Here is a 26,008-nt window from a genome sequence, read left to right as displayed (position 1 = left end):
GGCCAACAGGTTGGATGGGTGGGCACTAGACAGTGGTGTGCTGGTAAATGTTTAACATCAGGCACCCCCCCCCCCCCCCTCCGTCCACCTCTGCACCTCCCCTCAAAATTGCAGAGCTGGCTATAGCTGGGGAGAGAGCCTGGGGGGGGGGGGGGGGGGGAGGCAATGCATTACTCTCTCCAGGAAAAAAAAAATTAAATGATCCCAGGTTCCAATCTAATTCATGTTTATTGTGGGATAAAATGCCATAAATAAGTAAATAAATATAAACTTTTAATGTTGAGCACCTGATTCTCAAAGTGGACATATTCCAAACACTAAAATGAAAATAAAATGATTTTTTTCTACCTTTGTTGTCTGGTGACTGTTTTTCTGATCATGCTGGCCCAGTATCCGATTCTGCTGCTATCTGTCCTCTTAACTCCGTTTCCAGGGCTTTCTTTCCATTTATTTCTTTACTTTCCGCCTTTCTTCTTCATTTCTTGCCCTACATCCGTAAGTAAAAGCTGGGTCCTCTGCAGATGACTGTCCAGTGGATCCAGCTTCTGCCTATTTTCTTCATCCATGTGCAGTTTTTCTCTTCTCTTCCTTTTCCCTCCTCATCTATTCTCCTTCCTCACTCTTCCATCCCCTCCATCCATGTCCAGCATTTCTTCTCTCTCCCTTCCCTCTCCTCCATCCATGTCCAGCAACCCTCCATCCATCCATGCCAGCAACCCTCCTCTCCCCTGCCCTTCCGTCCATCCATCCATGTCCAGCAACTCTCCTCTCCCCTCCATCCATCCATACCCAACAATTCTCATCTCTGCCCTGCCCCTATCCATTCATACCCAGCATTTCTGTTCTTGCCCCTGCCCCCTTCTATCCATTCATACCCAGCAATTCTGTTCTTGCCCCTGCCCCCCTCTATCCATCCATACCCAGCAATTCTATTTTCTCCCCTGTCCCCTCTCTCCAGCCATCAGCGATTCTCCTCTCTCCCCTGCAATTCCCTCCCGCCCTCATCCTTCCCTCCCATTCAATTCCACCTGCCCACCCTCTTCTCCCCACAAATATTTACAGTGGAAGCAGGCTGAGCTCCGTTCCTGCATCTGCCTCCCTCTCCCAGACGCTGCCCACCGCCGGTCTACCTCCCTCCGTCTCTCAGCACTCATCAGCAGCAGCACCAGTAGCGAATCATACACACGCTGCCTTCTTCTAACCCGGAAGCGTCTTCTCTGCCGGGTCCAGCCCCAGCAGAAACAGGAAGTTCTAATAATGGGGGCGGAACGCGGCAGAGAAGACGCTTCCGGGTTAGAAGGCAGCGTGTGTATGATTCGCTACCAGCGCTGCTGCTGCTGAGTGCTGAGACGGAGGGAGGTAGATCCTGCGATCATGGCGGTGGTAGGCAGCATCTGGGAGAGGGAGGCAGATGCAGGAACGGAGCTCAGCCTGCTCCCTCCGCTCCGCTGCCTCCACTGCTGGGTGGGCCTGAACCCAAACTGGGTGGAGGCCCACCCGTGGCTACGCCCCTGATATGCACATACTGTTCTGCTTTATTCTCTGCTACTTTTTTTTTTTGCTTTTTGTTTTTGGTTTGTTGCTTTTATTTTAGTCTTTGAAAATGTTTGATAATTAATTGGATACACTATATGGAGCTTGTTCATTTCTCACACATATGTGTATTATTATTATATTATTCTAAAAACGTTATTTATAAGTTTATTTATAAATCTTTATTTATTTAAAAAAAAATGATTCTAGAAAAGAGCACTGGGCTCCATCAGTGATGTCACCCATATGGAAAACTATTTCCATCCAGCTTGCCCTCGGAGAAAAGTAGCTCTGCTCTATTAGGGAATGAAACCTTCTTAAACACATTCAACTGATTTTCACTTAAAACACAAATTTCAAATCTGTGTTTAACTGTAAAATAGTAAAGCCTACTTTATACAGTAGCACTTAGTTCCCATTCCTTAACTTTGTGTGCCAGACTTACACCTGCTGAAACCTGGTATAAATGCTGGCACCTGCAAACTTTAGGAACGCCACTGATCCACCTGTACCCCACCCATGGCTATGCCCCCTTTTGGGATATGCGCTATGGGAGCTGGGCACCCAGCATTATAGAATAAAGCAAAGCCACATGCAAATTCATTAACACCAATAATTGGATGTCGGTGTCCAATTATTGATATTGATTGGCTCATTAAATAACTAAGTTGCACATACATCTCAGGAGCGCACCCAAATCTGAACGCCATATATAGAATCTGGGGGATAGAGTACAAGCACCTATTACATCTGCACTGCAGCAGGTATGAACTTATTTGTCAGCATTTGTGTGCTATAGGGGCTGGTTCTGAGAGCTTATTTTATAAATACACATAGGCCTCCACTTGTTTATTTATTTATTACATTTGTACCCCGCGCTTTCCCACTCAAAGCAGGTTCAATGCAGCTTACATAGTAACTAGCCCTTGAGCCCGTTAAAACGGGCTGGTGGGTCGCCGTCCCCCCCCCCCCCCCCGAGTTCACCGCCCCCGCCGCCCCTCCACCCGGCCCGTCTGTTCGCTATTCAACTTACATCTCCGCAGCAGGCAGAGATCAGCTGAGCTCCCGCCGGCCTTCCTTCTCTGCCTGTGTCCCGCCCTCGTGTGACGTAACATCGGCGAGGGCGGGACACAGGCAGGGAAGGAAGGCCAACGGCAGCTCAGCTGATCTGCCTGCTGCGGAGATGTAAGTTGAATAGCGAAGAGACGGCCGGGTGGAGGGGTGGCGGCAGCGGCGACTCCGGGGGGGGGGGGTACCAGTGGCGGCGACCTCGGGGGGGGGTAGCGGTGGCGACCTCGGTGGTTCCCTCCCCTTCACGCAGTTTCCCTCTCTGTCCCGCCCCCCCCCCCCATCATCACGTATTGACGCGGGGGCGGGACAGACAGGGAAGTCTCTACTGCACATTTGCGAGTGAGTACGGTCACTCGCCGTTTATATGTTTGATTGGGATTACAAAGTATTGGTGGAGAGAAATAAGTTGAGTATTATCAGAGTAATAAGAGAAGTAAGAATGAAGAAATGCAGGGATGAGGGGAGGAGGAGGAGTATGAGCAAGGGTAAGTGAGCAATTGGAGGGGTAGATGAGGTGGAGGGGGATGGGCAAGAGTGAAGGCCTAAATGGCCTAAAGAATTTTAGATCAATACTCACCTTTTCTATCTCTCTTAAAATCAATCAGTATGGGCTCCACCTTCCCTTCATTGTTTCGGCCCAGGCCTTCTCCTTCTCTCCAGCCCATTTTTCTCATTAGCTGGGCTCCCATTCCTCCAGTTACAGGAGCTGCTTTCAGAAATTGATCCTGTGGAGAAAAGAGGAGGAGGAAAATTCCATTCCTAACATTAGGGCAGTGTGGAATTTGCAGATCAGCAAAATGGCCATTCCTTATTCAGACTCGGTTACAGTATTCATTCATACTGAATTCAAATAAAGGATTCTACATGTTAAATCCATAAGATAATCTAAAATCTTTTAGTGTTTTACACTAACAGTACAAATCTACAGAGACTGAAACATACGACTACTCATATTTAATGTAATTTGTAATAAAATTCAAGCAAGTTTGAAAAGTATAAAAATAGTTTTTGGTTCCAGCTTAAGCTGGTCATTTAAAGGACTTTTAGGTAGCGTGTAAAGCAACCTGCAATCAGGCACTTATTTCATACAAAAGCCTGCATCAGCAACTTTATCAAATAAAAATGTTTACAGTACGTTTTGATGTAAAAAAAAAAAAAAAAAAAAAAATACTCCTTAAAATGTTTACGTACCTAGACCTCTGTGGCTGTAGTGTTGGCTTGCACTGACCGCGGCAAGGAGGCAGCTACAAGGATTTGACCCTGCAACAAGTTTCCATATAGAGGGGTGAAAGTTCACAGGCTATTCTGTGAACGATCACCTCTTCTACCCACACCTGCTGACCCAAGTAGTGTTAAGTGAGGTTTGTCACAGCTTAGCAACAAACTGCATCCTCAAAATTTAACATTTTTGCACAATGCCACAGCATTACAAAGCACAAAGCCTAACATTAATATCATATCATCATACTTCTGTTGTGTATATGAGGTACTGAATGATGTCTTAGATACGGATGATTTCCTTCTTTATTTATAGTCATCCTTACAATTTTAGGGTTCTAAACAAAGCTTCCAGGGGTTCAGTGTTTTGTTTTGTTTTTTAATAAAATACAGCACATACAATTAGCAAAAATTCTTCAACTACATATGAGCTGGGTTAGCAATACAGACTTCATAACACTTTATATGCTCAGTATAACATGAAGGTGCACTGGGTAAGAAAGATATAGGCAACCTCTTTAGTCTTCCTGTTCATAGTTTTTCACTGGGTAGGCAGGCCATGCACTTTGTATATAAAAGACAAAAAGATTAGTCGCTTCTAGATACCAGCATCCTTTGCCTATCCCACCTAAAGCAGCTTTTACTTACTTCCATTTTCATCCTCCTCTTTTCCAGGCACCTCTCATATGAAAATGGCAAGGATGCAGAGAAAAGTACAAACCCCAGCCAAAGTCCCCCAGGCCTCCGATGCCTCTTTTGTACCTGCTTTGTAATGATAGAATTTTTTTAAACATCAAGATGTGTTTCATTATCTCCAACATGTAGTCAGTTCACAAACGACAGACCAATTCCTTGAGCCTTCCGCTTTCCACTTAGCAAGTCTTGAGAAAAGATAAAAATGTTGTATTAAGTACCATCACAAGTTTAATTTTACATCTTGCTATTTTTTTCTATAAGGATGAAACATTTTCTGTGCATTGTGTGTCTTTCCCTACATTCTAGTTAAAAAAAATGTTGTTGATTTGTTTAAGCATGCAGTGAATATGGCATACTATATATACAATAAACAGTAGTGCCTGTCTGCCTAGACTGCGATCATGTATTAATGGTGAGAAAGGAGGAGGGGGGGATTTCCTATTCAAACTTTGAAAAGGTACTGGAGGGATTTTCTGAGACAGCAGGGTACACTTCACATTTAACTTTGACATACTGCAAATAATTCAAAAAATAACCAAGTGGTTTACATAAAACAATAAATCAAATAGTTGTGGACCCCAGAGGTTTTTCTTTTTTCTGTAAAGGTAGTAGGTCTTACAACACACTAACAAGCGTTGGTGAGGCATGCGGTGGGAGCTGCCCGGGTAGTAATAGCCTCACATTGAAAACAAGTGGGGGTCCCACCAATTGCGAAGTGGTATAACAAATTGCGATATGTGTGTGAAATGGAGAGACTTGTACCGTGTTTTCCCGAAAATAAGACACTGTCTTATATTAATTTTTGCCCCCCAAAATGCGCTAGGTCTTATTTTCAGGGGCTGTCTTATTTTTCGGGGAAACATCGGGGTTGGATCAGGGTTGGCCTGCCCCCCCCCCCCCGCCCTCCATCGCTCCCGGAACTAACCTTAAACTCCTCCTTTTACCTTCGCAGCAAGCAGCAGCAGGGCAGGCCACTCCTTCCTTCCGTGTCCCGCCCTCGCCTGACGTAAGGTCCACGAGGGCGGGGCACGGAAGGAAGGAGAGGTCTGCCGTGCTGCTGCTTGCTGCAAAGGTGAAAGGAGGCGTTTAAGGTTAGTTCCGGGAGCGACGAAGGGTGGGTGGAGGGGGGGGCCCGGCAACCTCGGGTAGGGGGGGGCCGCCCAGGGGCGGCCTTGTCCGGCTCTCGGCGGCCCTGCTTTCAAACAAAAATTTGCTAGGTCTTACTTTTGGGGGAGGCCTTATATCTACCAATTCAGGAAAACCTCTACTAGGTCTTATTTTCGGGGGATGTCTTACTTTCAGGGAAACAGGGTAGCAGAGCGCAAACATCAAAAGAGCAAATGGCATTCGACCTGGAAATTCTCTCTCAATGATGTGAACACAGCCTAGAGTTATGCATGTGCAAATGTATGGATGGAAGAGTATAGTGTATTCCCCATAAGGTGGCGAGGGGGGAGGGTAGGGATGGGGGGGTATTTTTGTAAAAACATAAAAATTAAAGAAGTCAACAGAGGTTAGTTGAATGTTGTTATAATATAGAAAGCATCCTGTTGGAATAGCTGTCACACGGCCATATATGTACAAGTGCACTGATGGTTTGTACTTTGAACAAAATGTATTGCATAAATGTTCAATAAAGACTTCATATAAAAAATATAAAAAAAAAAAATCAAATAGTTGAGGGAGAAAAGGAAAAATTCACAATAGGAGGCCTAGGTTACCAATTTAAAGTGATAGCAGGGCAAGCGTCCAATTTACTCTAGGACACGTAAGGGAGGACGATAAGAAGGGAAACTTAAGGGGTGCAAGAACCAGGCAGCTATCTCCATGGGAAAGGCCCAGGCAAAGTTGTGTGTTTTCAAGAGACAAACTTAAATTTCTATCTATTCCTACATGCGAATATGTCAAGAGTGAAGACACACAGGACTGCCTTTTTTTGCTTTTTTTTTAAGAGAGGAGAGTAAATTAAAGAGATGGGATGGGATATGTGGTGTTGTGCATTGTTTTCTGAAATACACCCTGTGAAAATCCGATAAAAGTTTATAAACTAATATTAGAAAGGACTGAGCCTGGGTCACCCATGTTACCTTCTTCACTGTCTAAATAAATAAATAAAGCTTTGAAGCTTGGTCTCCAACACAGGGAATACATTATAGTGAGGCTACCTACTCACACGCATCAGCCACACAAGTGAATGGAATGTGCAACCCAAAAATAGTTATTTATGGGAATTTTTGCTTTGTTCATTTATTTGTATTTTTTTACATTTGTTTCATTTCCACCACAGAAGAAACTGAAAATTTGTCCTTTTTATTTCAGTCCAAAAACTTGAGGAAATATTATTGTTATTTCCCATATCATGTCAAGTGAATACATATCCCTAATTAGCATTGTGATATAGTGAGTGAACCAAACATTTCCTAGAGCAATTCTCCCTTCTTCTCCCACTCCAAATCAGAGGCGTAGCCAGACAACAGATTTTGGGTGGGCCTAGGCAAGAAGTGGGTGGGCACCAAGTGTTCTCCCCCCCCCCCCCCCCCCCAACCACCAAAAATATATCTCAGCTGGCAGGAAAATGCTTCTTTACACCGTGGCAGTCTTAAGTAGGCATGCGCTGAAAACTGAGCATGCACAGGTGCCGGTATCATGGAGAGTAGCATTTTTGTTACCATTAGGGGGAAGTCTTCAGCTGGCAGAGCTTGAGATCCCCACCAGCTACCGTTAAACGTGTGCTACTGTTGGGTGGGCCTGACCTCTAAGTGAGTGGGCCCCGGACCACCCAGGCCCACCTGTGGCTATGCCACCGCTCCAAGCCACCTTAAGAAAGACTGTAATCCCCAGAGTTAGATGGGTAAGTCTTTGGGACAAGAAGAGTTAATGCTATCTTGCATAGCAGTGCCTCTACTAATAATGTAGAAACTCAGGTAGCAGTGATCCTGGTTCCAGCAGTGGATTATATTCTATCTACCAGAGACTACTGGATATTTATTGTTTCGTTCTGCTAATAATGTGACACCATTATCCTTGTACATTAGCAGAGTGTTAATGAAAGTGTGACATTCTGATTCTCCTTTGCCAGTCCACAATTTTGAACATGTACAGTGGAAGAGTTTTAAGTCTTTAAGGCCCTGTTCACCAGCCCTTTCTTGGTCAGGGAACAGAGGGAGACAACCCCTTCAATAGCACTTCAGACAGCAAGGACTGGTTAAAAACACCTCAGCTTCCGCACCTTGTCTGAATTACAAGAGAATGGATTGCAGTCTAGCATTTGTGAACTGATTACATCCATGAAGATAAAATGAAACAGGAACCATTTCTGAGAACAATACCAAGAAAGATTTTAGCAGTGGAACAACATGATGGCCTGTAACTTTATTGCTATTAGGGATGCGGGTGTCCAAACAGGCGATCCAGGCCCATATCCTCACAAGCAGAGGCAGGGAAACACACTAAAACATCTCAACTTGTAGCACTCCCTAACAAAAGGTATGGCTTTAATACTCACATTGTAAATATTTGAAAGAGCAAGGAATTCCCTTGTCTAATGCATCTATATGGCTAGTGTTCATAATTTAACTGTGTTTTTCATGTACAGCACTATAGAAAAAACAAGGTAAAAAATAAACTAAGAAAACAATTCTTGGATCTTACTTATTTTTGATCCAGCAGTTTCTTCCTGTTTCTGGCTTCCAGCACAATCAGAAGAAAGGTTCCGGTCTGGCACCATTAGCCTTCACTCATATTTTAGCTACCCGGGGAGTTTTTAATCCCACCATTCTAAATTGCTTACATCTAGTCGCTGATCATGGGGCCATGCAATCATGAGCCCTTAACCTGGCCACTAGGCGGGGCTGGTGGTTGGGAGGCGGGGATAGTGCTGGGCAGACTTATACGGTCTGTGCCAGAGCCGGTGGTGGGAGGCGGGGCTGGTGGTTGGGAGGCGGGAATAGTGCTGGGCAGGCTTATACGGTCTGTGCCAGAGCCGGTGGTGGGAGGCGGGGCTGGTGGTTGGGAGGCGGGGATAGTGCTGGGCAGACTTATACGGTGTGTGCCAGAGCCGGTGGTGGGAGGCGGGACTGGAGGTTGGGAGGCGTGGATAGTGCTGGGCAGACTTATACGGTTTGTGCCAGAGCCGGTGGTGAGAGGCGGGGCTGGTGATTGGGAGGCGGGGATAGTGCTGGGCAGACTTATACAGTCTGTGCCCTGAAGAGCACAAGTACAAATCAAAGAAGGGTATACACAAAAAGTAGCACATATGAGTTATCTTGTTGGGCAGACTGGATGGACCATGCAGGTCTTTTTCTGCCATCATCTACTATGTTACTATGTGTTGCTGCCAAAGTGCCCCCTGTGGCATCCTCAGCCATGACTAAGCCAGGGAATGAAAGATCTGAAAAGAATTAAGCCCAGATCCCTCTACAGGACTAAGTCTGGCAGTAAGCCCTGGGTAGCCTCCTTTACATTCTTTCTAAACCCAAGACAGATTCGATTTTATTTTATTTTATGGACCAGTAAGATCCATGGCAAACAATTCCACCTCCATACTAAGGTATTCCACTAATTCCTGCTCAATTTAAATACGTCAAAGATTTCTCCAAACTACCTTGACTTAAAATGTAGAGAGGAATGATGCCAAAGCCAGGACTGAGAATTATCTATTTTGCATAGTGGCACATGGAAATAATCTTTTAATAATACAGAATCTTTACCCCACCCTTATCTGCAGAAGAATTGTACCAGCAAAGTCCTCCTTTATTCAGCAATAGAAAACAGAACGTTAGTGCTGGCCACTCAGGAGCCAGATTCAGTGGGCGTTAGTTCAGAATAGAGGCCTGCTGAATCTTGCCACTAATGTAGCAATTAAAAAAAAAAATACCTAAGTATTCAAACTAACTTTAATATCCTCAATTCCATCTCTTAATAGTAATGGTGCCCTTAGTAATTCAGACTATCAGAACAAGAAGTTATCAAGATAGCCACTGGCCTCATGATAACTCCTGCTGAAATGAGCATCCCTGCTTAAAGAAATGTCTAAGTATTCAACCAGCTGCAAAGTCTGAGTTGTCTAGTTTCCTGTACAAAATCTATCGCTTACCTCTTTGTGATATAATCTGATATTGCTATCCATTTCTAACATTCAGATCATATGGATGGTGCCAAGTTCTAACGTGTAAAGAACTTATCTATATAGTTCGTTCATTAACTCACTTACATCTTAAGATCTGTGTAATGTATTTAGAAAGCTACTAAGTTTCTGCTAATTACAAAAAACTCAGGCAAATGGTCACATATGGCTGTTAATGATCTACCTTTCTAATCCAGGCCTGGGGACCACTGTTGATCAGCTCCTCTGAAGACAGAACTTGTGCACCGGTGCTTCCTGTGAACTGCCCTGGCAAGGAGCCAGATTGGGCCCACGTATCAATCTAGAAGGCAAAATGAGCCATTAATATGTGCAGCTACTAGCCAATCACATATAAAATTCCATCACCATTTACGGTTTAGAATGGCTTATCAATTTTACCCTTGATACGACAGGCCTTTTTTAACCTTGTCTCATCAAAACATGCTGGGCACAAGGGGGCACATTTTTCAGTGCTTATGAACTTACGTTTCTAGAGTCATTTTCCATATTGTGACAGCAATCTTTTTTAACCTTGTCTCATCAAAACATGCTGGGCACAAGGGGGCACATTTTTCAGTGCTTATGAACTTACGTTTCTAGAGTCATTTTCCATATTGTGACAGCAATTTTCAAACTGGCTGCATTGCCACGAAGTCTGCGGGCATTTTTTACCGACATTCTTTGTAACAGTTTTCAACGTGAAAGTAGGAATGTAATGTCACTTGAAAGCTAAGGAAAAAGCTCCCCCTAGAAACTTGCACCTACCTTTTACAACTAAAACACGCAAAGTTTTGTAAAGACAAAACCACAGGCACTGTAGCAAATCTGCCCGACTACTACTACTTATCATTTCTATAGTGTTACTTAGGTGTAAGTACAGCTGTACACTAAGCACATATTTTATTTTTGTTACATTTGTACCCCGCGCTTTCCCACTCATAGCAGGTTTAATGCAGCTTACATATTGTAGACAGGTACTTATTTGTACCTGGGGCAATGGAGGGTTAAGTGACTTGCCCAGAGTCACAAGGAGCTGCCCGTGCCTGCAGTGGGAATCGAACCCAGTTCCCCAGGACTAAAGTCCACCACCCTAACCACTAGGCCACTCCTCCACTCGAGAATGCCTCTGCTGAATACAAGTGAAAATATGCACGTTGTACCATACTTTTGCCTACGTATGAAGTGGGTAGTTTGCAACAGGGGCATAGCCAGATTACCAATTTTGGGTGGGCCTCAGCTCAAGGTGGGTGGGCACGGAATTCCCCCCCCCCCCGGCTCCCCTCCAATTTGCTCCTCGCTCCACCCCTCCCTTCCCACAAACCCCAAATATTAAATACTTGAGCTGGCGGAGATCCCCAAACCCTGCCAGCTGAAGGTTTCCTCCTCCTCTTCGAGCAGCCAGCACTCTCCAAAACAGCAGCCTCAAACTGAGGCTGCTGCCAGCAGACCGTGCATGTTCAGTGCTTTTGCAAAGTGCAAAAACTGAGCATGTGCAGAAGGGCCATCTCAGCGTCAGCTCAAGGTAAGTGCTGCAGGCTGACATTTGGAAGAGCACTGGCTGCCCAAGGGAAGAAAATCTTCAGCTGGCAAGGTTTGGGGGTCCTCACTAGCCACAGCAAGAGTGTTACGATTTTGAGTGGGCCTGAGTCCGAAGTGGGCGGGCCCCTGTCCACCCAGGCCCACCTGTGGCTACACCACTGGTTTGTAATTAGCTATTTAAAATACTTCTGAAAAGAGTCCTCCCTATATAGCAGTGATCTGAACCTCAGGATGAATTTGAAAGATTCCACAATTGATATCCATGAAATACATCTGTTTATAGGGGAGAAAATACATGCAAATCTATCTCATGTACAGTGGGGGAAATAAGTATTTGATCCCTTGCTGATTTTGTAAGTTTGCCCACTGACAAAGACATGAGCAGCCCATAATTGAAGGGTAGGTTATTGGTAACAGTGAGAGATAGCACATCACAAATTAAATCCGGAAAATCACATTGTGGAAAGTATATGAATTTATTTGCATTCTGCAGAGGGAAATAAGTATTTAATCCCTCTGGCAAACAAGACCTAATACTTGGTGGCAAAACCCTTGTTGGCAAGCACAGCGGTCAGACGTCTTCTGTAGTTGATGATGAGGTTTGCACACATGTCAGGAGGAATTTTGGTCCACTCCTCTTTGCAGATCATCTCTAAATCATTAAGAGTTCTGGGCTGTCGCTTGGCAACTCGCAGCTTCAGCTCCCTCCATAAGTTTTCAATGGGATTAAGGTCTGGTGACTGGCTAGGCCACTCCATGACCCTAATGTGCTTCTTCCTGAGCCACTCCTTTGTTGCCTTGGCTGTATGTTTTGGGTCATTGTCGTGCTGGAAGACCCAGCCACGACCCATTTTTAAGGCCCTGGCGGAGGGAAGGAGGTTGTCACTCAGAATTGTACGGTACATGGCCCCATCCATTCTCCCATTGATGCGGTGAAGTAGTCCTGTGCCCTTAGCAGAGAAACACCCCCAAAACATAACATTTCCACCTCCATGCTTGACAGTGGGGACGGTGTTCTTTGGGTCATAGGCAGCATTTCTCTTCCTCCAAACACGGCGAGTTGAGTTCATGCCAAAGAGCTCAATTTTTGTCTCATCTGACCACAGCACCTTCTCCCAATCACTCTCGGCATCATCCAGGTGTTCACTGGCAAACTTCAGACGGGCCGTCACATGTGCCTTCCGGAGCAGGGGGACCTTGCGGGCACTGCAGGATTGCAATCCGTTATGTCGTAATGTGTTACCAATGGTTTTCGTGGTGACAGCGGTCCCAGCTGCCTTGAGATCATTGACAAGTTCCCCCCTTGTAGTTGTAGGCTGATTTCTAACCTTCCTCATGATCAAGGATACCCCACGAGGTGAGATTTTGCGTGGAGCCCCAGATCTTTGTCGATTGACAGTCATTTTGTACTTCTTCCATTTTCTTACTATGGCACCAACAGTTGTCTCCTTCTCGCCCAGCGTCTTACTGATGGTTTTGTAGCCCATTCCAGCCTTGTGCAGGTGTATGATCTTGTCCCTGACATCCTTAGACAGCTCCTTGCTCTTGGCCATTTTGTAGAGGTTAGAGTCTGACTGATTCACTGAGTCTGTGGACAGGTGTCTTTCATACAGGTGACCATTGCCGACAGCTGTCTGTCATGCAGGTAACGAGTTGATTTGGAGCATCTACCTGGTCTGTAGGGGCCAGATCTCTTACTGGTTGGTGGGGGATCAAATACTTATTTCCCTCTGCAGAATGCAAATAAATTCATATACTTTCCACAATGTGATTTTCCGGATTTAATTTGTGATGTGCTATCTCTCACTGTTACCAATAACCTACCCTTCAATTATGGGCTGCTCATGTCTTTGTCAGTGGGCAAACTTACAAAATCAGCAAGGGATCAAATACTTATTTCCCCCACTGTATATTCACTGCAGACATTCTGGAAACCAGATTGGATGGGTGTGTTCCAAGGACTAGGCTAAGAAACCCTTATGCTTTTGTTCTTATGAGAAGACAGGAGAGCAATAATAAAGAAGAATTACTATAAGAACATAAGCATTGTCATACTGAGTCACACTGAAGGTCCATCAAGTCTAGTATCCTGTTTCCAACAGTGGCCAATCCAGGTCACAAGTACCTGGCAAGATTCCAAAAGAGTAAAAACAGATTTTATGCTTCTTAACCCGGGAATAAGCAGTGGATTTCCCCAAGTCCGTATTAATAACGGGTTATGGACTTTTCTTGACAAACCTTTTTTAAATCCTGCTATGCTAACTGCGTTTATCACATTCTCTAGCAATTAATTCCAGAGTTTAATTACATGTTGAATGAGAATATTTTCTCCAATTTGTTTTAAATTTACTACTTAGTAGCTTCGTTGTATGACCCCCTAGTCCTTCTATTTTTGGAAAGAGTAAGCGATTCACAATTTAAAAGACTTAAAACCAAGTACTTAAACCACAAGTGGAAGAGTATTACAGTGGAAATAGTAGGTTTCAGCAGAAAACTCTCTCTAAAACACTCAGCATAACAGGGGCAACTTTCAAATTGAGTGAATTAAAATCCAAGAGTTCCACTGTAGTGCAGTGATGTGACAAGAAAGATAATGGGAATATGTACTATAAGCAACCCCTGCTGACACAAGTGGCACTGAAGAGGCAGAAAACTGGCTTCTTTTTCACCCACTGGCTAGTCAGGGGACCTGCATCAACCAAGAGCCCTCAACTTGGAGAGATGAGTGAAAAAAAAAGGGTCTAATTAAAATAACATTTAAAAAATCTAGGGGTCAAACAATTTAATCAGCCAGAACTGGTTTGCTTGTTTGGGGCTAACCAGTCATATTCAGTGGCACTTAACCGCTTAGTGCCACTGAAAACGTCTGGTTAGCACCTAACTTGAAACCGGCTATTTTGGGGGCATTCTGGGGTCAGCACTTAACCAGCCAAGGTAACCACATAAATAGGACCTCACAAAGTCAGTTCTATCTTTATGCGGTTTGCTATAACCAGTTGAGTGCTGAATATCACACTTAATTAGCTATGGTTTTGCCAGCATCGGAAACCCGGAAATTCAATGCCAGAGCCCAGACATGGGTAAAAGGCTGAGCCCGACTGGCTGAATATCAACCCCCTGGTCTTTAGACTTTGATTGGACAGGAAGAAGCTGACCTGGTTCAGCCAGTATGAGTTCACCATTTCTGAGCTCCGTTCTATAGATATAAAAAGGAAACCCCAACACACCTGCTCCTGCGCACGATTTAAGAGGCACAAGGCCACCATGTCAAACGGATTTTCTGTGAGTCTCTTCTGAGCTGCAGCTCGCTCGATCATGGCAGCAGAGATGTCCACAGACTACAAAGAAAGACAAACATCCTCACGTCACTGTTCACAAAGAATACTGTTCAGGTAGGAGCACACCGAAGACGCTCCAGGAGGCTAACACTTCATATGATCTGTGTGACCTGAAAAACCATCCATTGTTTAAAAAGTTATCCCTTCCAGGGCATAGCTGTTTTAGAGGAGAGCTCGGATACAAAGAAATTAAACACATGTCCCTAGGGCTGGAACTGCTCGTAATCACAGGACATCAAGTAACACACACACCTGCACTCAGTGATCAATGAGCTCTGAGGGTGTTGCACTTTGGCTGTTTTAGACCCAGGAAGGTGCTGTAGTACTCGAATATGGAAGATTAAAAAGAGAGAAAGAAAGTAGGAAGAACAGTAGAAGCTACCCATGAGAGCTGATGAAAAGTCCTGTGAGAGAGGATGGGCAACAACAGAAGGGTTCCTACTGGGACTTCTTCTCTCCCTTAGAGGTGACAGATTTCTTATACAATTAACTACTGAAATAATTTGATAATCTGCAATCATATTTAGGGGGGGATGTTATCACTATGCGCTACTTCTAAGATGTGTCATTTTACCACAGGTCCCATTTTAGTTTCTAATAGTCCAGGTTAACAGTAAAATAACCCAACTTAACAGCAGCCCACATTGACAACTTCTCCCTTAACCCATTAGTGCCCAACGTTCCCATATTGGGCACTAATGGGTTAAAATAACTCCATTAGAAACCTGAGAAAAGAATCTACAAAATGCATGGAGATGAGGAATAAAGGTTTGGTTTTCATAATATCTGCAATGAATATTCATTAGGTAAATCTGCATGCACTGATTTTCCGGTTGTTAACTCAATCCTCTTGGCACAGCCAGCTAGTCAGGTTTTCAGGCTATCCACAATGAATATGCATGAGATAGATTTGCATATACTGCCTCCTTGGTATACAGATCGATCTCCTGCGTATTCATTGTGGATATCCTGAAAACCTGACCCGAAGAACCACTGACCTAGCTTACAAATTTTGGTTACCATGAAATCTGGACAACTTTGCAGCCATCAAGGATGGGGGTTCGAGACCCTTGAAAAGGGAAACTAGCAATAGGAAGGAAAAGACGCAATAATTCCTCTGGTAAGATTATGGTAATTTATTTTAGTTACATTTGTACCCTGTGCTTTCCCACTCATGGCAGGCTCAATGTGGCTTACATGGGGCAATGGAGGGTTAAGTGACTTACCCAGAGTCACAAGGAGCTGCCTGTGCCTGAAGTGGGAATCGAACTCAGTTCCTCAGTTCCCCAGGACCAAAGTCCACCACCCTAACCACTAGGCCACTCCTCCACTGTTGCTACTATTTGAGATTCTACATGGAATGTTGCTATTCCATTAGCAACATTCCATGTAGAAGTCGGCCCTTGCAGATCACCAATGTGGCCGCGCAGGCTTCTACATGGAATGTTGCTAGTGGAATAGCAACATTCCATGTAGAATCTCCAATAGTATCTATTTTATTTTAGTTGCATTTGTACCCTATGCTTTCCCACTCATGGCAGGCTCAATGTGGCTTACATGGGGCAATGGAGGGTTAAGTGACTTGCCCAGAGTCACAAGGAGCTGCTGCCTGTGCCTGACGTGGGAATCGAACTCAGTTCCTCAGGACCAGAGTCCACCACCCTAACCACTAGGCCACTCCTCCACCTTTATATTACCATAATCTTATCAGAGGAATTATTGCTTCTTTTCCTTGGTCACACAAGTACCAGAAGTGTAGAAATATGACAGGACAGCAACAGATCCCATTTAAAAAAAAAGTTGGAACAATCATTTCAAGAGAAAGCAGACAACATAATGTTCCCTTTCTTCTCATTTTCCAGTACAATACTATAAATATAACACCTTATACACACACATCTGAAAATATTTTACAACTGCATCGTGTTAATAAAGCACTTCTCTGACCTCGTGTGCAACTTTCTTTAAATGAGTTCCCCTTACGTTTCTTACTCCTGTTACTGTTTGATCTAAATGTTCCATCTTTGCTTACATCCTATGCTGTCTCTTAAAATGTTTTACTGTGTATTGTGTTGACATTGTAATGTACCATACTACGCTACACTTTGTAATGCTATTTGAATACTTTTACTGTTGCAGTTGTCTATTGCTTATGTTTGACTTATTCTGGCTGTATACCACCTTGAGCGAATTCAGTAAATAAATCCTAATAAATAAATATACATGTAGTAAAATATACAAGCAACATACTTTAAAAAAATGAGGTCAAGATTAGCACGCCAAGGGATAGCAGAAGATGAGAGGCTGGAAATAGGAGCTGAAAAAAGGATCAAGTAGAGGGAAAGACACTCTGGTCAGGTCAGATGGGGGGGGGGGGGGGGGGGCACAGTATTACAGAAAGCTCAGTCTCCAGCTGTATCCAGAGGAGCTAACTTTTCATAATTATTGGGGGTGCTAAACCCAATGGATATTAACTCTCTCCAGACACAGTCAAACAGTGTGTTCAACTCTGGGGGTGCTCAAGCACCCACAACACTGGCTCCTATGACTGTATCTAGAGACTGTGGGGGTAACTGACAGGGCACCCAGGTTAAAAGGGCAAGAAGGTGCCTATTCTGGTCCAATTTTGTAAGGACGCATAGGCTCCTATATGTCTTTCTAAAATACTAGCACAGATCTTGCAGAAATTGTGCCTAGATTGAAGGCATAGCAAGCATGACTCCACCCAAACTCCACCCCTGTGCATGCCTAATGTTCAAGCACACACCGGCTTGCGATGTGCATACTTTGAAGCAAGACCTAATTTTATAAGAGCCTAGTCATGCATGTAAAAATGCTTAATAAAATTATCTTCCACGTGCTAGGCCAGAGGGAGTCTGAGTTCAAAGGACAATCATCCCACAGCCTTCTGGTACCAACTGCATTACTGGAAGGTTTTCCTAACTATGTACTATGCCAGGGTCTATACCCCTTCCCTTACCCCATGGTCAGGGTTTGAAGCAGAAAGATGCAAATATTCTATCGCTGACTGTCCAGGGACTCTGCTGTCAATAGTCCTCAGCCTTCAGTCGACCATTACAAACAATTTTTCTAACACCCACCTTCCTACTGTAAGAGGGTGACCACTATTCATTATTGTTTTTATGAATGAAAGATTGTTTCATTATATTATCTGCATTGATCACAATGTGTAGACTTGAAAAGGCAGAATAAGAGCTTTTACATTAACAATGAGATAGCAATAACACAGGCTACAGTTTTTTTGACAATCAGTTTAAAAGCTGCAGACATGTGGTAACCTAGACCTAGACTAACAACAAAAGCCAGCAAGGAAGTCATACAGAGTTTCCTTCTCTCAGGTCTGGCTCAGTCCATTCTTTGCTTTCCTAGTGCCACGAGAGTCTTTACCCATTCTTTTTATTTCTGTCTGCTGAATTTAATTGTAACAGTTCACTGTACATATCAAAGCTCTATGTATTCACTGCATGTCATCTGGGTACACTAGAGATAGCAAAGTCATTCCAGACTTCTGCAGGCAACCACTAAGTTCTTGGTGGAGACTGCCCTGCCTTGTGTAGAGATTTCTGCACACTTCCACGGGAAGTTCCGAGCAGCTTTGTATTAGTGAAAAGGTGATCACAGAGAAGGCAGAATTCCTTACTCCAGAATTTAGCTGAGAAATAGGAGGCTACTATAGACAGAACAAGTAAAGAAACAAAACAGGAAGAGGAAACGTTTTAGGAAAAGGGGAGCAAACAACTGCGATTTCAAGAGATATAAGCTCAGTTTTATTCTGAATACAAGTCTGAAAGTAATAAAGTACAAGGGACACTGTGCATAGGGAACTCAAACTGAATTAATGAGATCAGTTTATAAACAGTCTTTTGGATTTTGAACATTATTAAAAAGTTAAAATACAATATTTGAAGTACAACTGAAGTCACTGCAGCAGGCTGATGGTAACAGAGGAAATGTTGTTTGGGGCAGAAAACACAAATATAATGGAGAATGAAAACCAAAAAGGCCCATCCAGTCTGCCCAGCAAGGTGTTTAGGGTTCTAACTGCCCCCCCCCCCCCCCCCCAGCATAATTGTTTTACAGTTGTTTTGGGCTGAACTGTAATTTCACACAGGTTATCCCAATGCTTTATTGCCGCCCTCTTGTCTCTAGGCCATGCCTTTATAAATTGTTACTGATTTTGACTCTGCCATGTTCTATGCAGCCACTTGCCCTTCCATACAAAAAAAATATTTTCTGGTGTTATTCTTAATCTACTTCACTGGAGATTCCCATCATGACCCCAAGTTCTGCTGCCCCTTTATCCTTTGACAAAGGTTAAATTGTACCAAACCATTTGGAATTATTGGAAACATCCTGATTTGGGGGGGAGGGGGAAGGGATACTTTCTGTACCTTCCAGTTCTCCCTCCAAACAGGCTTTAGCTGCACCAACATTTAGCAACAAAAAAAATTTATAAACTGGTATTTGAACATGGTACTGCACATTTCTCAGATACAATATATGAAGGAAATACATGAAAAGTTAGCAGTTTCTCTCAGCTTCTATCTTCCTCACTACCACTGAAATGATATACAAAAGCTAGCAATCCCAATCACATGCCTTGGAAAAGACTTTCGGCAATACAGGCCTTTAGAATTAATTAAAAAAAAAGTTATTCTCTTTAGGATCTTTACATGGGGCCATGACAATTGCTGTAGACAGATTTGATTGTTAAAAAAAAAAAAAAAGAAAAGTTAGAGGCATACAAAGACTCAGCTCTTTCTAGATAAGAAAGTGAGAGCTGTGGGCCCAAATCTTATAACATATGTTTCCTTCTAAGAGCTCCTGTTGTTATTGTACAAAAGCTACAGGCTTAGAGATATGACATTTATTTTCCGGAAATGACAATAGTCCCACACCTAGTGTTTTCTATTTGTCATTTGTGTTGCCAAGAAATTCTCTTTGTTAAGTGTTTTCACGGGAGATAGCCAGCCCAGTGCTGCCAGCTGTGTCGGAGCAAGGCAGGAATATGAGAGGAGCACTTTATTATATAGCATGATGCACATTGAAGAAGAGTCAACCTCACTGAGTGTATACTGAAAGCAAGAAAACGCAGAGCAATTAATGCCATAGTCCATGTCAGCCATGCATGCTTTTAAGTGCCACACAGTTAACTAGAAAAATGTTTTCCTCTAGCCTGCATTACAGAGAACTTTCCAATGACTTGCAATGTTTTGTTTTTTTTCTCCCCCTCCTTTAGAAAGTGAGCAGCTGCTGATACGGCATGAAGTGAGCAGCTGAGTCTCAGTGGTTGAACAGCTATTCAGCTGTCATTACACTCTCAGCTCCACCGCTTCGCTGAATGGTACTGCGCATTGGAAATCTGAATTATTTCGGCTCATCAGGGGCTTCCACAGGAGATGGTTTTCTTAAGCTCGTTCTGTAGCTGTGAAACATTGGTCCTTAAATGTTCATTAGTGAACGTTTTGTAACCAGTCAGAACTCAGGATCTGGCAGCTTTTGGTCTTGTCGGGCCATTAAGAAAGGGGCTTCAGCCAATGAGAATGCTGGGGATTTGGCAACAGCTTTTTAATTACGGTTAATCCACTTTCCTCAAACAATTCTAGAACTGTAAAACAAAAAAAGGCCAAAAATGGCAGAATTTATATACAAGTTGCAAACTCTCCACCTCAAGTATATCACAGTCACTTAATCAAAACGGCCTTGGGGGGGGGGGGGGGGGGGGGGGGGAGAGGAAGGGAGAAAGAGGGAGATAATGGTGAAAGTAGAATGTTACAATCATGTTTCTTCATTCATATATATATTTATTTATGCTTCAGAGTATTAAAGAGTGGTTCTCCACTCCAGCCCATCATGATCCCAAACAAAGTTAGATTTTCAGAAGATACCAGCATCCCATTGGTGCAATCTGAAGGAAAGCAAAGTTGCTTGCCTGAAATAGGTGTTCTCTGAGGACAATAGGATATCAGTCCTTACATATGGGTGTTGTCATCCAACAGAATCCAGGTTGGAAAAATATTAACAAGGCTTTTCGCACTTCTAGAGTGGTGTACTGTGCAGACATAGGACTTCCGGCATCTATGTTTTTTTTTTTTGTTACATTTGTACCCCGTGCTTTCCCACTCATGGCAGGCTCAATGCGGCTTACATGGGGCAATGGAGGGTTAAGTGACTTGCCCAGAGTCACAAGGAGCTGCCTGTGCCTGAAGTGGGAATCAAACTCAGTTCCTCAGTTTCCCAGGACCAAAGTCCGCCACCCTAAACCACTAGGCCACTCCTCCACTGTTGCTACTATTTGAGATTCTACATGGAATGTTGCTATTCCACTAGCAACATTTCATGTAGCAGTCGGCCCTTGCAGATCACCAATGTGGCTGCGCAGGCTTCTACATGGAATGTTGCTAGCAACATTCCGTGTAGAATCTCCAATAGCAACAACATTCCATGTAGAATCTCCAATAGTAGCAACATTCCATGTAGAATCTCCAATAGTATCTATTTTATTTTTGTTACATTTGTACCCTGCACTTTCCCACTCATGGCAGGCTCAATGCAGCTTACATGGGGCAATGGAGGGTTAAGTGACTTGCCCAGAGTCACAAGGAGCTGCCTGTGCCTGAAGTGGGAATCGAACTCAGTTCCTCAGTACCCCAGGACCAAAGTCCACCACCCTAACCACTAGGCCACTCCTCCACTCCACAAGGGGCAACTTCAGTTCCATACAATTAGAGGCACCAATTTCCAAAGGAAGTGAGGGGGGGGGGGGGGGGTTGTGAGAACTGATATCCTAGGAGAACACCTGGTACATGTAGGTAAGTTTTTTTTTTTTTTTTCTGAGGGCGAGCAGAATAGAAGTCCTCACACATGAGAATTCCTAGCAACAGGATGCCTTTAACAAATAAATAAATAAAAGTGTAGGGAGGGGAGGAAATTAAATGAAATAAAGAGTGTTAATGGATAACAAACACAATAGGGTAGATATTCAGCAAGCGGTAAGCATTTTTTTAAATCATCACCAATATTATTCCCGGATATTCACCGGTCACCACCATTGAATATGCGGGTTTTTTTGCGGCCGGCTAGCTCTTATACGGTTAAGTGTGATATTCAGCACTTAACCGTTTAAGAGACACTTCACAGAGAGGACTGATTTTTATGTGATTTAACTGCAAAACGTATACGGTTAAGTGTGATATTCAGCACTTAACCGTTTAAGAGACACTTCACAGAGAGGACTGATTTTTATGTGATTTAACTGCAAAACTTAGGACCACCCACAAAATAGCCAGCTTTGAGTTTGGCAGTCTGTGATGATATTCAGGAGTACTAACCAGTTAAGTGCTGCTGAATACTAGCAGATAAACCCAAATAAATGATGTAACTGGCCAGGAGCCATTTCTAGCTGGTTAAATTGCTTTGAATATCGATCCCAGAGGTTTTGTTGGCAACAAGCTTGTTTTTAAATTGTATTTCTTTTTCTTTAAACAAGGCAACCTGTATTGATTCTATAGAGAATTAATTTGGACTCTAAACCCAAGGACAATCTGCAGGAAAAATTAACCAAACCTACCATTGCATCAGGAATCCCTCTCCAAACAGTAATGCGATGTGAATGCGTGGACAGAAATGTACACAGCCTTGCAGATCTCTACTTTGGAGGTTAACCTTAGGAGAGTTACAGGTGCCATTATGGCTTGGATATTATCAGTTCTGACATGCCTTTCCAGAGTCAAGCTTGCCTGGGCACAATAAGAGATGCAATCTACTATCTAGTTAGACAATGTGTGCTTGACTACAGAGGTCCCAGCTTTATTGAGATCTAAAGAAAGAAATGTTGAAGGGATTTTCTAAGAGTTTCAGGCTTTTTTTTTTTCAAGAAGGCAGCTAATGCTCTTCTGCAATTCAAATTAGGCCAGGCACATTCACTTTCATGGATCTATGGGCTGGAGAGAAATAGTAGAAGCACAATTGCCTGGTTAAAGTACAGGCAAAGGGTCGTGAATTTGATATACTGCTTTTCTACTATACAATCAAAGCGGTTTACATTATATGCAGGTACTTTCTCTGTCACTAGTGGGCTCACAATCTATGTTTTGGCACCTACGGCAATGGAGGGTTAAATGATTTGCCCAGAGTCACAAGAAGCTGAAGTGGGAACTGAACACAGTTCCCCAGATTCTCAGCTCAATGCACTAACCATTTGGCTACTCATCCATCTGACACCACCTTACACAAGAGCTTAGGATATATGCACAGAACTTCCCTATTGTCAAAGTCATGTATAATGCAGCTAAGTCACTGAAGTGTGGCGCTTACTCACTCTGAATATCAAAGTGAGTGCCACCAAAAAATATGATTTTCCAGGTCAGATACTTCAGCTCATCTGAATCTAGTGGTTCAAAGAGAGCGTTCATCTAAGCTATGAAGGCTAGGGGACCTGATGTTGGGGTGTAACAGAGCTTCATGATTATGTATGATTAGAGGGGAAGACTCCAACCAGATCACTTCCCTGATGGACACTTCCCCTAGAACCAGGAACCAAATTTGTGTCAACCAATAAGGAGCTCTGAATGTCACTGTTCCTCCTCAGCCCTGCCTGAGTTTTAGGAGAGTCTTTTTAACTAGAGGAACTGGAGTACAGGAGGAGTGGCTTAGTGGTTAGGGTGGTGGACTTTGGTCCTGGGGAGCTGAGTTCGATTCCCACTTCAGGCACAGGCAGCTCCTTGTGACTCTGGGCAAGTCACTTAACCCTCCATTGCCCCATGTAAGCTGCATTGAGCCTGCCATGAGTGGGAAAGCGTGGGGTACAAATGTAACAAAAATAAAATAGATACTATTGGAGATTCTACATGGAATGTTGCTACTATTGGAGATTCTACGTGGAATGTTGCTATTCCACTAGCAACATTCCATGTAGAAGGCTGCGCAGGCTTCTGTTTCTGTGAGTCTGACGTATGTGCAGGACGTCAGACTCACAGAAGCAGAAGCCTGCGCGGCCACATTGGTGATCTGCAAGGGCCGACTGCTACATGGAATGTTGCTAGTGGAATAGCAACATTCCATGTAGAATCTCAAATAGTAGCAACAGTGGAGGAGTGGCCTAGTGGTTAGGGTGGTGGACTTTGGTCCTGGGGAACTGAGGAACTGAGTTCGATTCCCACTTCAGGCACAGGCAGCTCCTTGTGACTCTGGGCAAGTCACTTAACCCTCCATTGCCCCATGTAAGCCGCATTGAGCCTGCCATGAGTGGGAAAGCGCAAATCTTAATGAGTGCCAATTAAAATCAATAATTGGTTGTTAGCACCCAATTATTAATGGTTAAGAGCTCATTAACCAATTAATTTGAACACACATCTCAGCAGTGCGCCCAAATTTGGGCACCATTCGGGGAATTGTTTTCATCCTTCAATCATGTGGTTATCCTGGACTTTTGATATTAGACTATTCTGTTGATCCCTGTTCCTCTTTTGCCTCTTTTTTTTTTGACAGCCTTTAGAGTATTCTAGATTGCCCTTAGCTCTACGAAGTTCATATGTTGAACCTTTTCTTGAGCATATCATACGCCATACATGTGGAACCCCTCTATATGAACTCCCTAGCCCAATTTTAACACATTCATGGTTAGGACAATTCAAAAGGAGATCCCCTTGACCAAATTTGACTGGATCAGCCAAGAGTTCTACAGCTGTTGAGTAACTTGGATGACATCTCTCAAGCTCTAAACAGCTTGAACCATTGGGAGCATGGAGTCCATTGGCCTTGTCTCATATTAAGACATGCCAAGGAAATGGCATGTACTATTGAAGATATGAGACCCAACAACCTCAACATGCCCCACACTGACATCTCTTATTTCTTCCATGATGGAAGTTAAGTGATGATCATTTCTTGTAGAAAAAGGGCCTTCACTTGAATCATGTTGAGCAGAGCTTCTATAAGTTTCAGTTGAGATAACAGACTCTAGTAGGATCTGGGGTCATTTATGATGAACCCTAATGATTTCAATACTCGCATGGATGTGCTCAGATTCTATGGTTCCTTCCAGAGATATGGTTGTGACCAGCCAATTATCCTCTCAAGAAACACGTTCAACCCCAGTTTGTGTAGATGTGCTTCTACAATTGCTAGACATTTTGTGAACATGCATGATGCTCATGTGTGGCCAAAGGGCAGAATGTGATAGTCAAAGATAGGAAAACACCCAATCATAGGAAATAATTACAAATATTCTATTTGGGCTTTTTTGGAAGGCATGGTACATAAAAATAAGCCATACTGGGTCAGACCAATGGTTCATCTAGCCCAGTATCCTACTTCCAGCAGTGGCCAATCCAGGTCAAGTACCTGGCAGAAACCAAATTAGTGGTACTATTCCATGCTACCAATCCCAGGGCAAGCAGTGGCTTCCATCATGTCCATCTTAATAACAGATTATGGACTTTTCCTCCAGGAACTTGTCCAAACCATTTTTAAACCCAGATATGCTAACCACTGTTACTACATCCTCCGGAAACAAGTTCCACAGCTTAACAATTATTTGAGTGAACTCATGCTGACTCTATCTCATTAAACCATGTTTGTCTATGTGTTACATAATTTAGTTCTTTATAATAGTTTCCACTATTTTGCCCAGCACTGAAGTCAGGCTTACCAGTCTAATATCCCGGATCACCCCTGGAACCCTTTTTAAAAAATGGTGTTACACTGGCCACCCTCCAGGTACTACTGATGATTTTATCAACAGATTACAGATCACTAACAGCAGATCAGCAATTTCATGTTTCATTTCTTTAAGTACCCTGGGCTGTATACCATACCGTCCAGATGATTTATCACTTTTTAACTTGTCAATTTGGCTTAGTACTCTTCCAGGTTCACCGAGATTTCTTTCAGTTCCTCCACATCGTCATCCTTGAAAACCATTTCCTGTACAGGTATATCTCTTATATCTTCTTCCATAAAGACCGAAGCAAATAATTAATTCAATCTCCCCACTATGACCTTGTCCTCCCTGAGTGCCCCTTTTGCTTCTTCATGATCTAACGGACCCATGGATTCCCTCAGTACCCTGTTTAACCCTCGGTCATTTAATGGTCCAACTGACTCCTTCACAGACTTCGTGTTTCAAATGTACCTGAAAAAGGTTTTATTATGAGTTTCTGCCTCTATGGCAAGCTTTTTTTTCACACTCTCATTTTGCCTACATTGTTATTGCTTTGCATCTAACTTCCCAGGGCTTATACTGCTTAATATTTTCTTAATTTGGATCTATTCTCCGTTTTTTGAAAGACACTTTTCTCTGAGGAGTAGAAAGCAAATATTCTCACATGTGGGTATCGCGGCCTGCATTGCCCTGGTCCGGAGCTTGTAACAAGTTTTCACAGAGCTCTTTGGATGTGGATGTGGGTGCATCCAGGTCTTGCTCCTTGAGCTTCTGGCTGAAGATTGCATTACTGTCAGAGGTGCT

The 26,008-nt window shown here is 43.4% G+C and overlaps 1 protein-coding gene across 6 annotated transcripts in view; it reads right to left on the bottom strand.

The window, feature by feature from the left end:
- Nucleotides 1-26,008, bottom strand: part of SON (SON DNA binding protein) — a 194,769-nt gene that overhangs the window by 5,687 nt on the left and 163,074 nt on the right. Inside the window, exons 7-11 of one of the 6 annotated variants that reach the window (XR_003942017.1) lie at nucleotides 14,410-14,520; nucleotides 9,828-9,944; nucleotides 4,585-4,703; nucleotides 3,796-3,864; nucleotides 3,243-3,329 (exon numbers count right to left, since the gene is read on the bottom strand). Coding sequence is in view for 2 of the 6 variants with exons in the window: in XM_030202165.1 (XP_030058025.1) it covers nucleotides 3,182-3,329; nucleotides 9,828-9,944; nucleotides 14,410-14,520 (376 nt within the window). In the remaining 4 variants the exon portion in view is untranslated. Of the gene's footprint in view, nucleotides 1-3,181; nucleotides 4,704-9,827; nucleotides 9,945-14,409; nucleotides 14,521-26,008 lie in introns of those variants that run through there. The other 5 variants (XR_003942016.1, XR_003942015.1, XR_003942018.1 and 2 more) reach the window with 5 other exon arrangements.

The sequence above is a fragment of the Microcaecilia unicolor genome, chromosome 4, assembly GCF_901765095.1.
Source record: "Microcaecilia unicolor chromosome 4, aMicUni1.1, whole genome shotgun sequence".
Classification (NCBI taxonomy): Eukaryota; Metazoa; Chordata; class Amphibia; order Gymnophiona; family Siphonopidae; genus Microcaecilia; species Microcaecilia unicolor.
This window is presented reverse-complemented; position numbering and strand designations above follow the sequence as displayed.